This window comes from Pecten maximus, chromosome 9 (assembly GCF_902652985.1).
Source record: "Pecten maximus chromosome 9, xPecMax1.1, whole genome shotgun sequence".
Taxonomy (NCBI): Eukaryota; Metazoa; Mollusca; class Bivalvia; order Pectinida; family Pectinidae; genus Pecten; species Pecten maximus.
The window spans coordinates 25308274-25325574 of NC_047023.1; the positions used below are offsets into that span (position 1 = coordinate 25308274).

General features: G+C 36.3%; 1 protein-coding gene across 6 annotated transcripts in view; it reads right to left on the reverse strand.

The window, feature by feature from the left end:
- The window catches only part of LOC117335036 (FERM domain-containing protein 5-like), a 91891-nt gene extending 74597 nt beyond the window's left edge, over positions 1 to 17294 (reverse strand). For all 6 annotated transcript variants that reach the window (XM_033894952.1, XM_033894951.1, XM_033894949.1 and 3 more), the window contains exon 1: positions 17088 to 17294. In XM_033894952.1, coding sequence (XP_033750843.1) covers positions 17088 to 17192 — 105 coding nt within the window. In that variant the 5' untranslated portion in view covers positions 17193 to 17294. The remainder of the gene's footprint in view (positions 1 to 17087) is intronic.
- Between the last annotated feature and the right edge of the window lie 7 nt (positions 17295 to 17301).

Genomic DNA, 17301 nt, shown 5'->3' on the forward strand with positions numbered 1-17301 from the left:
TCTGACAGTGTGTGTTGTCTATATTGATAAGTGTGATCTTGGTTTGACCTTTTTTGACAGCGTGTGTTGTCTATTACAGCTGGGTGTGACCTTTGTTTCACCTTTGTTGAAGTGCGTGCTGTCTATTTTGACTGGGTGTGACCTTGGTTTGACCTTTGTTTGAATTGTACTATGTGTTGACTATATTGACTGGGTGTGACCTTGGTTTGACCTTGGTTTGAAGTGTGTGTTGTCTATGATTGGGTGCGACATCCTTTGTTTGACCTTTGCTTGACAGTGTGCTATCATTATTGACTGTGTGTTGTCTATACTGGGTTTGACCTTGGTTTGACCTTTGTTTGACAGTGTGTTATCATTATTGACTGTGTGTTGTCTATACTGGGTTTGACCTTGGTTTGACCTTTGTTTGACAGTGTGTTATCATTATTGACTGTGTGTTGTCTATACTGGGTTTGACCTTGGTTTGACCTTTGTTTGACAGTGTGTTATCATTATTGACTGTGTGTTGTCTATACTGGGTTTGACCTTGGTTTGACCTTTGTTTGACAGTGTGTTATCATTATTGACTGTGTGTTGTCTATACTGGGTTTGACCTTGGTTTGACCTTTGTTTGACAGTGTGTTATCATTATTGACTGTGTGTTGTCTATCCTGGGTTTGACCTTGGTTTGACAGCGTACATTCTGTGTTAGTATTGACTAGGTGTGCATGACCTTTGTTTGATGTACAGCATGGCGCAGTGTACTTTGACTTCATTTTTACATGACTGTGGTCGCTGTATTGACCCGATGTGACCTTAGTTTGACCTTGTTTGACATGTTGTATACATTTCACGATCAGCTCAGGCCTCTACTGTGGACATCTGACTACACATTAGTTGATCACATCCCAGCACAGATGAAGCCAATCGGATATATATCCATTTCTACCAGGATAATTTGCTGTCAATATTCCACCATTTAACATTGTAACTAAACGTACATCAGGCCTAATTGCTGGTCCCTAAACACAATCAGTGTCAAAGAAAATCTTTGATTAATATCATCACAAAGGCACTGAAATGTGGGCATCAATCGATATAATAATACGCTGAGGTAAAAGTGTCTGTGGCAAACTAATGCACTGACCGAAAGTCATGTTTACCTATACTCTGGTATAACAAAAGCTCGGAATTGTACCAGAATTACCTAGGTAGTGTCAATGGAAGAAAATTAAATACATGTGAGGCTCCAAAATTTGAATTTTTAATGGTACAAATCTGCAACTTCCACAGAAAGCAGAAATGTATTTTCTGATGAGAAATTTTCTCTTTACTATATGACTGAAGCAGTTGATCAATCACTCTTGTCAGGTCAATATAAATGTATACACTGATATGCATCCCCCTGACCGAGGTCATAGTTTGATTTCCCTCTAGTGATTAGTTTACCACTAAAGGTTCAATCTGAAGCTGTGAAGGATCAGAATATTGTGATTGCATGCATGCTGACAGCCAAGATGGGCTGTATTAATATCAATTCCTCAAGAACATCTACCAATCATCATACTAACATGTACTCTTCCATTCTAAAAGATCATGAATGAATTTTTATATGTCTGTGCAAGAATTGGGAATTTAAACACATTCCTGTCCAGTGACCTGACAGGAATCGAACCAGGGTCTCCGGCGTGATAAGCCACGGCTCTACCTCCTGAGCCAATTAAGAAGCATGCTCCATCCGCTAAGTGACAGAGACCTTATTTAACACTATGTACAAGCCACACCGACCAATCCCTTTTACACTGCTCCCACTGTTTTTCTTGAGATTTACCCAAATCTCAACCAGAGACTCTCAATACCACCATCATGGGATTTTAGTTGGGCGCCAATGTGAAGAACAAGGAAAAACACCTTCCTGTCAAGTGCCCCGCCACGACTCTAACTCCTGAGCCAAAGAAGTATGCTCTGTCCGCTAAGTGACAGAGACCTTATTGAACACTATATATATGTACAAGCCACACCAACCTGTCATTTGAGACGAGATACATGTACAGTCAAGGAATTTTCACCCATAATTATAATGTTAGGTAATTGTCATCTCTTGACACAAACTTCATCGGTAGACAAGGTATACAAAGGGCAACTGTTTATATGTTCAACAAATTTAAGAAATCAACAAAGTCAGGAACAACAATATCAGCAACAATAAACTATCATTTAAGACCCCATTTGATGCCTTCTATACACATCTTCTGATTTTATTACTGAAAGAAAAAATGCTTTTTATTACTGAAACAATTGTTTTTATTACTGAAACAATTGCTTTTATTACTGAAACAAAAATTTTATCACTGAAACAAATGCTTTTATTACTGAAACAATTAATTTTGAAATAATAAAGTTTTTGTCTAGCTGGTCCCATTCTACATGCACCATGTAATAATGCATTATGTAATAATTACTGTCTGCACCACCAGACCTATAATCACATGTTAATTAGTCGTGGTTAATAAGCAATCATAAATCATTGGTGCATTTGAATGGGTCACTTATCAACTATACTCATGTGCAGTTCTACCTGTACAGAATTGAGTTTTTTTTAACATAAATGTATATTATGGCTTTGGCTACCAAGTGGAAACTTGTCTTCAGACTAACAAATATTGAAATACCAGCGGCCTGTCACGCTTATAATTAGCTATCCCGAGTATATATGTGGGGTAAAAATGTCTTGCCCTCCTTGAACACAACTAAGATGTTCTACTGACTATCACAGTGGCCTTTATCATGGTAAATACAACGTTACGCACTGAGGATCAATGAACATTAGATGTCCCCAACAGGACTGGACATTATAGAGACCAACCACACTTTCTCTTTTAAAATACCAATAGGTTGACACGGAGAATTATGGACTGTCCCAACATTTGTCAATATCAAGCTTTGTGCAAGCAAGACATTTTTTGCTTCTTTTTTTTTGCACAAATAAAAGGTTTTCCTTGGTAGCCCAAAGGCTATCACAAGTTTATTTCTGAAATCTAAGGAAATATTTTATAGAATGTGTCAGCCTGCAGCCTTATGTTAAGTATAGCCATGTGTGTAATACAGTAATTGTTGCAATAATGCCAATAATCAAACTGGTCCTTTTTAGTGTAATAACTTTGTCGCCTCAAGCTTGATTTTTCCATTGCTTCACAATTACATTAGCTGGCTCTGTGCAGGGTGCCCTTGGGTTAGTTTGTTATAGCGGCCATGATCGGGCATGTTATAACACTAATCACAAAATACATACACACGAATACCAGGACAACATACATGTGATGTTAGTGTCCTGACCTTACCAACAGAGCAGTGTTGACACGTGGAAAATACCAACACATACTTTGTATTGCTAGCAGTTCACTAAGTGTTGAAAACAAAACACAAACAAGCTCTGCAATATTTATTAACTAGTATTATCATCCTATTAACAGCCAGGGGCACTTTGAGCTAGGTCTCCTTGTAGTAGCTGGTGGCTATATATATACCTCACTGAGCATAAAATTTTCATTTCAAACTTAACAAATTTAAATCAATTTCATTTCAAACTTCCTCCATTAGGAGGGAAGGGGAGGCAACAGGACGGGACAGACATGGATAACACTTAAAAAAAATTGTCCCCCTAAATTTGTCCCCTATTCCATGGCAGCGGCATAAAAATCAAAATTATTTCATTTTTAATTTCCTCCCAACAAACTTTTTAAAAACCATTCATCTGGTAGTATTTCTGATTAATAAATCATCAAACACATATGCGCATGAATGGGAGTATATATACATAAATGTGTGCAAACAACTAGACAATCTATTCTGAAGCTAGCAAAGTTACCACATGAGGGACTAACAAATCATGGGAGACATTACATGACAGGGCCCATTAAACTAGAGATAACAAAATACATATTGCACACCAATACTTTCTGACTTTTTACATTCTTACAACTTATCTTTTATATTGAATTTTAAACACAAAACAGAGCTACTCTAAAGTTTTCTGTATATCAAGCTTTAAAAGGTAGTACTAGACAGTTGCAGGTTGTATATAGATGTATTTTTCAACACTGGTTGTTTTTATATTTCATGGGTTAACGTTACTCTCACTTGGTTTCATGGATCAAATATTCAAGTTTCAACCTGAAATTTATGCAGAAATTGCGAAAGAGACCATATCCACCTACACAGTATACTGTTCCAGGTAACCGTCGACATTGATTGGCTTTATGATCCAACATTAAGATATACGAACACCTATCAGTTTTATGGGAAGAAAAACTTCATAAACCTCTGTTCAGCAAGGAATGAGATATAAATGATGAGTCTGTGGATCATTATTGATTTTCTATAAAGGTCTAGCTACATAATATCATATAGTTAGATGTACGCAGGTGTAGGCCTACCAAATGAGATGACAGATTATTGAGGGAGTTGATAGGCCTAGATCGTGAGATGATAGGCCTAGGTAGGGAGATGGCAGGCCTAGGTAGGGAGATGATAGGCCTAGGTAGGGAGATGGCAGGCCTAGGTAGGGAGATGGCAGGCCTAGGTAGGGAGATGATAGGCCTAGGTAGGGAGATGGCAGGCCTAGGTAGGGAGATGGCAGGCCTAGGTAGGGGGATGGCAGGCCTAAGGTAGGGAGATGATAGGCCTAGGTAGGGAGAAGGCAGGCCTAGTTAGGGAGATGGCAGGCCTAGGTAGGGAGATGATAGGCCTAGGTAGGGAGATGGCAGGCCTAGGTAGGGAGATGGCAGGCCTAGGTAGGGAGATGATAGGCCTAGGTAGGGAGATGGCAGGCCTAGGTAGGGAGATGGCAGGCCTAGGTAGGGAGATGGCAGGCCTAAGGTAGGGAGATGATAGGCCTAGGTAGGGAGAAGGCAGGCCTAGGTAGGGAGATGGCAGGCCTAGGTAGGGAGATGATAGGCCTAGGTAGGGAGATGGCAGGCTTAGGTAGGGAGATGATAGGCCTAGGTAGGGAGATTACAGGCCTAGGTAGGGAGATGATAGGCCTAGGTAGGGAGATGACAGGCCTAGGTAGGGAGATGGCAGGCCTAGGTAGGGAGATGACAGGCCTATGTAGGGAGATGATAGGCCTAGGTAGGGAGATGATCGATAGGCCTAGGTAGGGAGATGGCAGGCCTAGGTAGGGAGATGATTGGCTTCGGTAGGGAGATGGCAGGCCTAGGTAGGGAGATTACAGGCCTAGGTAGGGAGATGGCAGGCCTAGGTAGGAGATTACAGGCCTAGGTAGGGAGATTACAGGCCTAGGTAGGGAGATGGCAGGCCTAGGTAGGGAGATGATAGGCCTACGTAAGGAGATGGCAGGCCTAGGTAGGGAAATGGCAGACCTAGGTAGGGAGATGGCAGATGAAAGGCCTAAGTAGGGAGATGATAGGCCTAGGTAGGGAGATGGCAGGCCTAGGTAGGGAGATTACAGGCCTAGGTAGGGAGATGACAGGCCTAGGTAGGGAGATTACAGGCCTAGGTAGGGAGATGGCAGGCCTAGGTAGGGAGATGATAGGCCTACGTAGGGAGATGATAGGCCTACGAAGGGAGATGGCAGGCCTAGGTAGGGATATGGCAGGCCTAGGTAGGGAGATGATAGGCCTAGTTAGGGAGATGGCATGCCTATGTAGGGAGATGACAGGCCTAGGTAGGGAGATGGCAGGCCTAGGTAGGGAGATGGCAGGCCTAGGTAGGGAGATGGCAGGCCTAGATAGGGAGCTAGATGGCAGGCCTAGGTAAGGGGATGATAGACACAGGATAAGGACATGATTGCCTATATACAGCTAGGTACAGAGATAAGAGGACTTCTGGTAGGTAGGGAGATGGCAGGCCTAGGTAGGGAGATGATAGGCCTAGGTAGGGAGATGGCAGGCCTAGGTAGGGAGATGGCAGGCCTAGGTAGGGAGATGGCAGGCCTAGGTAGGGAGATGACAGGCCTAGGTAGGGAGATGGCAGGCCTAGTTAGGGAGATGACAGCTAGGTTTTGATATGGATTTGATAGTAAGTTTTTTCAGTGAAACAAGTCGAGGCCAGTGGGTTATTCAGACCTAGGTTTGGGAAGACAAAATAAATTAGACTATAGATAGAGGTAACAGGAGATCATGTCACAGTAAGGAAACTGATAACAGATGACAGCAGGCTGCTTTGTTACTGGAGAAGTAGTCACGGCCAGATCCAGGTCTGACACTGCAGAGGCTTTACAGAGTTCAGGTGAAATTCTATTTTTACATAAAAGTGTTAAGTTCCATCAATATCTGATGATTATAATATAGCTGCCACTCTGAAGTCTTTAATCTCCTGGTGTTCGGAAGTGGTTTGTCCATGGGTAGCATCTCCAGTTTTGTCCACCCACATGACCATGAAGCTAATTTGTTTAAAGATCACTTTACAAGTTTCCATGTCATATGAGATGTTGTTAGTGATCATAAATCTCTTTAAAGCTTCTGAAATAGCTAAAATGGTCAATTGATGACGTCTTACACAAATCTTAAGATTAATTGGAAACAAATTTAGAGATCATATTACAGAAAAATAAGTTTTTTCCTGATGTCATGATTAAAGCCACTGTTGATCAATCATAATGTATCCATACATATGTTAATGTCATTATTATCTCAATATATATACACATGTATGTCATATAATACATACATATACAAATATTATGTCGGTTCTCACAAAATAACACAGCATTATTTAATCTAAACATACTCTAGCATACCAGCATATATTAAAATATTTTCCTGCTTAATTACCTATTTGGACCCAAATTTAGGCTCCTTTCCCTATTGTGTTAATATAACATACTGCATGTACGGTATAATGTTTGTTGTTTTTCCCAATGAAATCATCAAAATTTCCAAAATCTATCGATCTGCTATTTTACATGGGATATCATAAAGTCCAGGAACCAAATGTCCATCTAATTTTGCACTTTTGCTGCCAAAAATATACCTAATTCCCAACAGATACCCAATTTCCTAAAATGTCCAGGAAAAAAAGTGAGATGTAAAGGTATGAAGTATCTAGATATTAGTACACATTATACCTGTGTATTGGGATACATCTGATATAGACAGAATATACCTCAAGGTAATTATGTAAATTTATGTAGGTGTCGTTCCCTTGTACATACACTCGGAGCAGGTCTACAATTACCTACATCTAAACGCAGTGTTACCTTACACCAGAGGTGACAGCTAACTTGTTATGATCTAGTGTACAACCTCCTGTTTTGTAGTTCACAATGCTGTGAGTATTATTACCAGCAATTAATTCTCTAAACATCTGCAATATCTCTTTACGTCTCAGTTCAGCCATATTAAAGCTGCTCTTTCTGAAGCTACATGTGGTCATGTCTCACAGACAGTGCATGGTTTAAGTAGGTGCAGTTGTTTCAAGTAGGTTCAAAATGGGCAAAAGTTCCCTCATTACGTAATCCAAGGTCAATAGTTTTAGCCATAGTGTTAAATTGCTAGTATGGTCAACTTTTTTTTTAAAAAAAGGTCCACTATATGGTGAACATTCAGTACAGTGAAATAAGGTTAATTACGGTTGGCTATATTCCAACTACGTATACATGTATATATTAATATACAGCAGGATCTTCAAGCTGGCATTCAAGCTGGCTGTCGATATGTTTTGAAAATGTTGAAAATTTATCATCAAAACATGGCAAAATCGAGATACTTTCATTTGAATATAAATGTATGTAAAATTATGGTTATTATCGAACTATGTCTAACCATGCTTAATATGTAGCTAAGGTCATCCCCCACTATGGTCAACTTAAGGGTCATCCCATACTTTGGTCAACTAGGGTCATCCCCAACTATGGTCAACTACATCTACTGTCATCCCCTGACGATGGTCAACTATACGTTCAAACTCCACTACGGTCAACTACAGTCATCCCCCACTATGGTCAACTATGGTCATCCCCCACTACAGTCAACTAGGGTCATACTACACTTCGATCAACTACAGTCATCCCCCACTATGGTCAACGATGGTAATCCCTCACTACAGTCAACTAGCTATATAGGGTCATACTACACTACGGTCAACTACAGTCATCCCCCACTATGGTCAACTATGGTCGTCCCCCACTAAAGTCAACTTATAATTAGGGTCATCCCCCAATACAATCAACTACAGTCATACCCCATTATGGTCAACAAGGGTCATCCCCCACTGGGATACTATGGTCATCCCCACTACGGTCAACTAGGGTCATTCCCTACTAAGGTTATCAACTATGTGTGTGACCAGTACATGAGTATGGGGCTAAAAATGTGTACCACCTGTATCATATACTAATTATATCTACCTAAGGTACAGTCATTAAGACTAGAGACCACTGTACCACCCACACAATAAGCTTAATTTGAAATCTAAACATCCAACGTCAAAACAGATCAACCAGTGATTCATCATGACATTTATCCAATACATAACTACAAGTGTTCATCAACTTCATTGCAGCTGTACATATTTCACCAACATAAACAGAAATCTTGTTCCACACTCCTACGCCAATGAGTAATGTATCTTGATATGTTTCCTGATACAATAGTTAGTCATCTTGTCTGCTGCTAAGTCTCACCATCATTCATGATCGCAAAATACTAAATGTCAAGTGAACAAAGCAGTTCAATCTTGTGTATTAATTGTACACAGCTTTAAGATAATGTTCTCAAGACAAGAATAACATTTAGTATTTGTTCCATGTAATTAGGTAAAAAAAAATCCCATTTTGAAAGCTAATATTGTCAATTGATGTATACACATAGTTCATAGCTGTTTTATGGGACCTTTTTAAAACAATATAAACCACATCTTGACCCATAAGCCTTCAAAGTTTGTGAATGGCATTTCAAAGACAACATATATTAGAACAGTGTGAAAAATTGTTATTGTTAATGTATCAAAGCCAACACAATATATTACAGCAGTGTGAAAATTACATATACATGTAGTAAATAAATTGTGATCAACTGTTCATGAGTACATCTAATTCCATAAATGATGTATGATGAATGTCTGAATCGGTGACATTAACATACTGTCACAAAGTGAGAATTTATCATACTTTCGTATTTCATACAGCATTGTGACAGTTTAAGATTCTATATTTATTACATAGACACAAGTGAGAGAATATATGGACAACATTGTAAGCTTGAAAAATAGCATTGGGGGTATGTACAATATAGTAACATTTTGGAAATCATAGACAATGAATGATCACATTTATGATTTATGTACTGTGAACAGCCAGGGTCATTTTCATAGGTAGTGTCTCCTAGTAGTAGCTGGTGGCTACCTCAATGTACAACGTACCAGAAGCCTGTTGCATTTGGTTCAGAGCAATATGGGCATAACTATAAGGTGTCTTTTCCGTCATGATACAACCATGGCTGTACAGCTGGTTGGATCACAGAGCCAAGGTCTAGAATTCTACATCATATCCTTGAGAACTGGTCACAAGAAAGTCTAAGGATTGACCCAATAACCTGGATTCTATTACAGAGCCATGCAATGTCTAGAATTCTACACCAAGACCTTGAGAACCGGTCACATGAAAGTCTAAGGATTGACCCAATAACCTGGATTCTATTACAGAGCCATGCAATGTCTAGAATTCTACACCAAGACCTTGAGAACCGGTCACATGAAAGTCTAAGGATGATCCAATAGCTGGATTCTGTCACAGAGCCATGCAATGTCTAGAATTCTACACCAAGACCTTGAGAACTGGTCACATGAAAGTCTAAGGATGATCCAATAGCTGGATTCTGTCACAGAGAACTATACCAGTTTGACAGACATACAATCTGTATATACAACATAAAGTCACATAAACATACATAATACATATAAATGTGTACCGGTACAATGGTGTCAGAATTGTATGGACTCAAACAATGTGGCATACAGAACTTATCATTTATTTCCATATGTAGAAGTACTGTATTCTATACAATTTACATTACGTGACTTGGCATTTTGTCTTTACTACTTCTTTCTTAAGTATTTTACCATTTTAAACCCACATTGCATTTACAAAAACATTATAATGGCACCATTTTCAGGAATTTTTTTCCATAACTGTGTTGAATTTGAGATGTGAAAAAACATGTGTCTGTTTGTGTCTATGGAACATCTTCATATAATGAATTTAACAATTAAACTGAAATGATTGACATGTTAGGGAACTTCAGTAAAGTACCCAGTACATGTAACCATTTTTATGGACTAAACATATATAGCACACAATTCCTTAATTATCAAGCTAGTTTGTTATCTGTACAGCTGGTATCCCCCCCCCCCCCCCCCCCCCCCCCTGTTATTCAGGAATAATTGTATTGTTTACATATATCTACCTGGCTGATACCGACACCTCAATCTGCATTTTCTTCAATTACTAATGATATCTTATAATCATCACAGCTAGAGAACTATCAAATGAATTATATAATTCAGCCTTAATGACATTATAATCAATGTTTGTTTGTGTTTCAAATGGCAGTAACAGCTGATCAAAAATATGCATATGGTATGTTATACGTATATACCGTATGCATACTTCAACACATAGGTATAAAAGTACAGAATCTTTATAGGGCCGCGGTCATTAGCCGAGTCGTTAAGGTGTCCCGACACTTTATCATCGATCACTAGCCCTCAACCTCTGGGTTCGAAACCTACGTGGGGCAGTTGCCATGTACTGACCGTAGGCCGGTAGTTTTCTCTGGGTAATATATATAATAACTCCTGCTTTCCTCCACCTCCAAAACCTGGCACATCCTTAAATGACCCTGGCTGTTAATATTATGTTAAGCAAAAACAAACAAACAGAATCTTTACAACATTATAAGAATTTAAAACAAACATTTTAAAAACAGAAACAACTTCCTTACATCATTAACACTTGAAAACATGTGCATGCTACCTTAATTCTCACACACATAATATACCCCATGATGCACTTTGTTTTTAATGCGTCAAGTGTAAAGAGTGGTTTCACCAAACGCAGAACAACTGAATAAATCTCAACAATGAATGTGCTTTTAAAGGTTTTAATCAATAATTATTCTGTAATAAGGATCAATGGTTTCTGATATGAACTGGATCAGGACTAAACTGTATTTGTCAATGTGAATGCCAACGTAACCAGTCAAACAAACTTTGATCAAAATTGATTGGTTTTGGAGGATTTAAAGTGAAAGTGCATTCTAAAGAAACATAGATCAGTATGTTTTGTGAAAAATTGACCTCTAATCATATATAATTTTTTAGAATTTTCATAGACAAATATTAGCAGAGTTAAGGTCAAGTAAACAAAGAAGAAAAATTGGTACCTGAGAATTTTATGCAAATAAGCGGGTTATGTAAATAACCCATATGCAATTAAGTGAATTTCTCTGTAAATGTAATATCTATAAATGATGTAGGGTATTGTGTAGGATTTTAGATAATTCTTAATTAAATGCTCTGTCAGCTTGATAAGTCCAAATCAAAGGACAAATGTTTCTTGATTTTGTTTTATTGCTTGAAGTGATACCCTTAATTATTTTTTTCATATATATATTAGTCACAGGTCCATATGAATGACATTTCCAGTAATATCCCAACACCTGACAACCAGCCAATATAGATCTACATAATATAGGCAAACAATTGACTTTATACAGCATGTCTACAAAACAAACACACTAAACTACTCATTATATAATCATTTGAACATTAAGTTGAAACTATTTAATGATACATGACACCCTCTGACCAGTGACATAGTGAGTACTAAGTTTATTATTGTTAATCCTTATCTTATAATATTAGTAGCAATCTAGATCTTCTGTCATAACATTACAGGAAAGCAAAGAAATCCTTTGGTCTGTGGTATTTCATTCATGAATAAACAGTTACAAAAGAATCAATTTAGTTTTATAAACACTTCCCAGACTTTATCAAATAGAACTGCCAGTGCCCTTAGGCATGCATTCACAACATCGTAAAGTCTAAAGTTGACAATTGCATGCAGTGGACAAAAGTTTCCACACAGAACTAAACTATGTGATAATAAATTTCCTTCGGGGAATGTAGAAGACAAATGTGCAACATACAAGACCAAAGTATGTCAATAGTTCTATAATTAGCTTACTAGTGTTTTTGATATAGGAAAACCTTGTTGTCGTTAGTCGTCAATATTGACTTTATCTCTTAAGCTCTTTATATTTATATACTGATGTATTACTCATACATGAATACAGTTACTCAGTACAGTCCTTCCAGATCCATGTGTAACACATGTGTCTACCCATGCAAATCATTCCATTTCAACCATTTTTTCTTAGAAGAAGATAAATTCCAGCTACTACTGTTGAAGATATTTAGAAAAAATATGTAAAACAATATTGAGAAATAATCCTTGATTGCCACAGCAAGCAAACATAGATATATTTTTATCTAATTCCAAAAATCATTATTTTTAATCTACTTAAAATTTCAATATGATTAACCATTTAAAATAATGGACTGTCCCGAGAGCCTGCTTCAGAAGAACTTTCTATAAAAATAGCAGTGAATTGTATAAACAGTTATTCTATGGTAGATCCTTCCCTTTCAGAATAAACAGCTGTTAATTGTATGCCTGACAGGTGTATGAGAACGAGTGGCCAGGTAACTATCTCTAAGATGTGTTAATTACCCCATCCCTTACACTGCTACAGCCTGGTTTAATCGATATACACAGCCCAATTAACCCGTTTATCAGCTATCATTGCCAATCATGCTTCAAGTAGGCCCAGTAGACACCAGACACAGGTATAGCTGTAGACATCCCAGTCACCTGTAACTGAGGTCAGGTGTGTAACGACCTGTGATGACCTGTCCAGACCCGTGACAGATGTAGCTGTGATAAAGCACTTTAACTTATACAGGGTCAAGGTTTCAGGTGTGTTTGTTCCCTGGTATAGTAATGATGGAACTTCTATATTTAGTTTAATACACAACACAAAAAACACTCTTTGCAAATTTTACTTGTGATTTCAAAACCTGTACTAAAGTTGATTTTAATTTAGATACATCACACATAACATTTGTCTTATCATATTAGTGCCTGCAGCTAATTAACACAATCTTTTTATAATTCTATCATTGTACATGTATCTGTAGAATATTTTCAATAAGTAAAGCTTCATAAAATATATCCCTGATAATACAATCCATATTATGCTATATATAGCTAGAGTAGATAGGACTATATATAAAGAGAAAAGTCTTGATTTGGAAGACAATTTTGAATTCAAAATGGTTTGAATTAATCATAACACTTTATTTTTTTTCATATTAATAAAGGGTGATATTGGTTCATATAGTCAGAAACTAGATCTGTTATTTACCTGGCATACGTAGGTCTCTGATATAGTTGTGTAAAGTTTTTCTACATAAATAATATATGTTAAGAGCATTCAAACCTATTATGTACCGAAATGCAGGAGCAGACAAAGTTGGGAGACTGTGTTACATATTGATATATAAAGTGCTGCACCACTAACCATGCATGGCTGATGCACAATGATAGGAAAATCATTTCTCACACTTTATCAAATTCAATTCAATTCAATTCAATTTATTTCTCTTTAACCATACATAACAGTACAGAGAAAACATATTTACACAATACAAAAGTTATATACAGTTGTTCAGCCAGTGTATAAAGTATGCACACGCAGACTGTATCAATTAGTTTATCAAAACATCTGATATTTAACCATATCGTTACGCATGATACCATTTTATATAATTTCAAATCAACAAAACGATCAAGTCAAGATGAACATGATGTGTAACATCATGCTATGGAGGACACATTGCTAAAGATAATACTAATGAATTTACAGAGTTTTTTCAATGTATTTACGTGGTTTGAGTTCATAAGATCTCTAAATTTTAATATGTTCGGCCTTGTATAATAATATTTATTTAGATATAATTTTCTATGCGCAGCTAATGACTGGCATTCTAGCAGATAATGGAATTCATCTCCTATTTGTTGACTATTACAAAAAATACATATTCTTTCGTGGCGTTCAATATTATTCCACCTTCCAGTTTCAATAATCAGTCTATGGTTTGTAGTTCTGAACTTACAAAAAGTATTTCTTTCTTTATCTGTAAGAACGTCTAGATAGCATTCAAAACCAAATTTGTTTTTAAAAATTCTGTAACAACCAGACTTAGAAGAATTAAATACATCATTATCCCACTGCTGTATAAACTGATCATGGAGTGTTTGTTTTACATATGACTTTATCCAAGAAGTATCTAATTCCTGGATATACTGGATATTCCACACATAGCTAATACCACATTCATCTAATAATTGTTGTATATAACGTATATAGGGAACATTATTATTACGGTATTGGTTTAGACATAACAGTTTATAAGTTATTACATTTAGTTTGTTTTCTTTTGAATTAATCAATTGAGACCAATAGGTCAACATTCTCGTCTTAACTGAGATATTCAAAGGATAAGCTCCAAGTTCACCATAAACCATAGACGTTGGTGTACTTCGTTTGACCCCTAATAATAACTTACAAAACTTTAAGTGCGCTCTCTCAATGACTTGTAGATTTGTAAAACCCCAAATCTCACATCCGTATAACAATATAGGTTTTACAATTTTATCATACAGATCATATATACACTGAACAGATAGGTTATATAACCTTCCTTTCTTTAAAACATCATACATAGCAATTGTTGCTTTTTTAACATTGTAATTTTTAGCTTCATTAAAAGAACCTGTGCGTGAAAAAACAGTGCCCAGGTATGAAAAACTTTGGACAATTTCTATGTCTTCAGTATCAAAATGGTTTGAATTAACCATAACACTTTATTTTTTTTTCATAATAAAGGGTGATATTGGTTCATATAGTCAGAAACTAGATCTGTTATTTACCTGGCATACGTAGGTCTCCTGATATAGTTGTGTTAAGTTTTTCTACATAAATAATATATGTTAAGAGCATTCAAACCTATTATGTACCGAAATGCAGGAGCAGACAAAGTTGGGAGACTGTGTTACATATTGATATATAAAGTGCTGCACCACTAACCATGCATGGCTGATGCACAATGATAGGAAAATCATTTCTCACACTTTATCAACCTACACCATAACACCTGGTATATACAGGTAAACCCTGGACGTATGTACAGGTAATACTATGGTACCTGTCTATAATGGCAATAAATTGCCACATAATATACATAAACGCTAGGCTATTAATAAGAAGACATGAAAGCAACATTACCTTCTTACCACTGGCTTATATTAACATGCCAATATACCTAAAGGGTGATCATGATTTCGGTAGACTTATATAATATCTATATATAGTTATTACAGACATGCAATACATAATTATGTATAATTATGCTAAGCATTAGTTTCTGCCATTAATATTCTATAAAATTCTTATGTTCAAGCATGAAACATATTTGGTACATGCATGATTGAAGTTACAAAACTTTCCCCTTTTCTATTGTTATAATTATTGTAAACTTCAGATTAAAGTAACAATCTGATATTTACTTTCAAGATTTATCTAAGACATTGTAACATCACTTTCCTGTGTCATGAAATTTTGTATGCATATTGCACAGTAATTTTCTTTGAAATTATGGAAATCAGTGTCACTTTCTAAATAAATCTAAGACTTTTTTGCCCTTATGGTGAACATACATAATGTATCATTGATTATGTTGACAGCAGTAACTTACTCTTAGAGAAAGCTAGTTACCCGAGAAAGCGTTTGATTTTACCAATATTTGACTTACTAGCCATGCTAATTAATATGTAGAACGTGTTATGCTCACAGGTAATAAATAACATTTATAATAATATATTTACATGTTATTCTATGTGAGACGAAATCTTTTTAAAAAAAATACTGTAAACAAGTTTTATCTTATTTAGAATCACCTGGGTAATGTTGAATCATTCTTCATTTAAATTCTAAATATCTATCCTTCAACCTGTTAAGCTTGGAAGTAATTTAACATAAAGTGTATTGTGTTTTTTTGTTGCTGTTTTTTTTAGTTTATTTGCTGAGGCAAGAATGCAAAACCCTGACCAATAAATTAAAATCAGATGTGATTTATTTAAAAAACAAAAAACAAAACTTTTATGTATTTCTTTTGTATTATCTGAAACAATCAATGTTTTATTCTATATCTGTAGGAATAATGCAAATAATGCAGTTAGTGCATGAACTTCTTTCATATACATAAAGTCAAGATATTTTTTTTAATGCAGTTCCTTTTAAAATCAATTTCTAAGATTACACCATTGTGTGTCATGAGGCATGTATTTCTGTCACCAGATCAACACATACCTACATAACAATAGTCCTTGCAGCTGTTACCTGCTGGCATCTCTGGATATGTATAGCCGCAAGTATATTGAAATAATAATGATATATACATACAACATATTTTTGGCAAATCTCTATTTCTAAACAATATTTGCCATAATCAAACATATAATACATTAAGGTTTGATTGCAGAGCTGTGTTTTTTAAGAATTGATTTTATTTTTTTAATATGTATGCTAGAGTCTACTGTAGTCTATATTATTTCCTTTCCACAGATTGAATATTATTTATCTCTGCATATTGCTGTAAGGAACATTTTTAATACAGGTGTGAGAATCACTCACTTGTTTTATAGAACTTTTAAAATACTAACTCTCCGTACACCAATCGTTGCTTTATGGTCCGTATAAACATATTCCCAGCAAAATATTAGACGTTTTTGTTGAAAATGCTAATTAAAAACGTGTGGTTTAAATCAGCATGCTAAATTTCAATCATTTGTAGATGTAAATTAGTATACAATCCAGAAAACTATAATCGTACAATAACACAACACGTATTTATATCCAATACGCATACCGCCCTTCATACAAACGTGACAGACGGATACCGGCTGTTTAATTTCGTGTTGATGAACTGCTTAGTCAGAAATTCACACCAAATTATATTTTTCTTACCTTGAAAGATAACTGAATGGGCTCCGAATCATCCAAGAAGCGGATAGTGCATTGGTACTCCATTTGAGGGTCGCCTTTGACACTTCTTTTCCTAAAAAGTGTCATCTTTCTAATAACAGTATGAGACACCTCTTTCTGTAAATGTTTTTTATCACCAATGTGTCACATCAACATCTATGCAAGATGGAAGCCCCAGTTTGTCACATGACCTCGG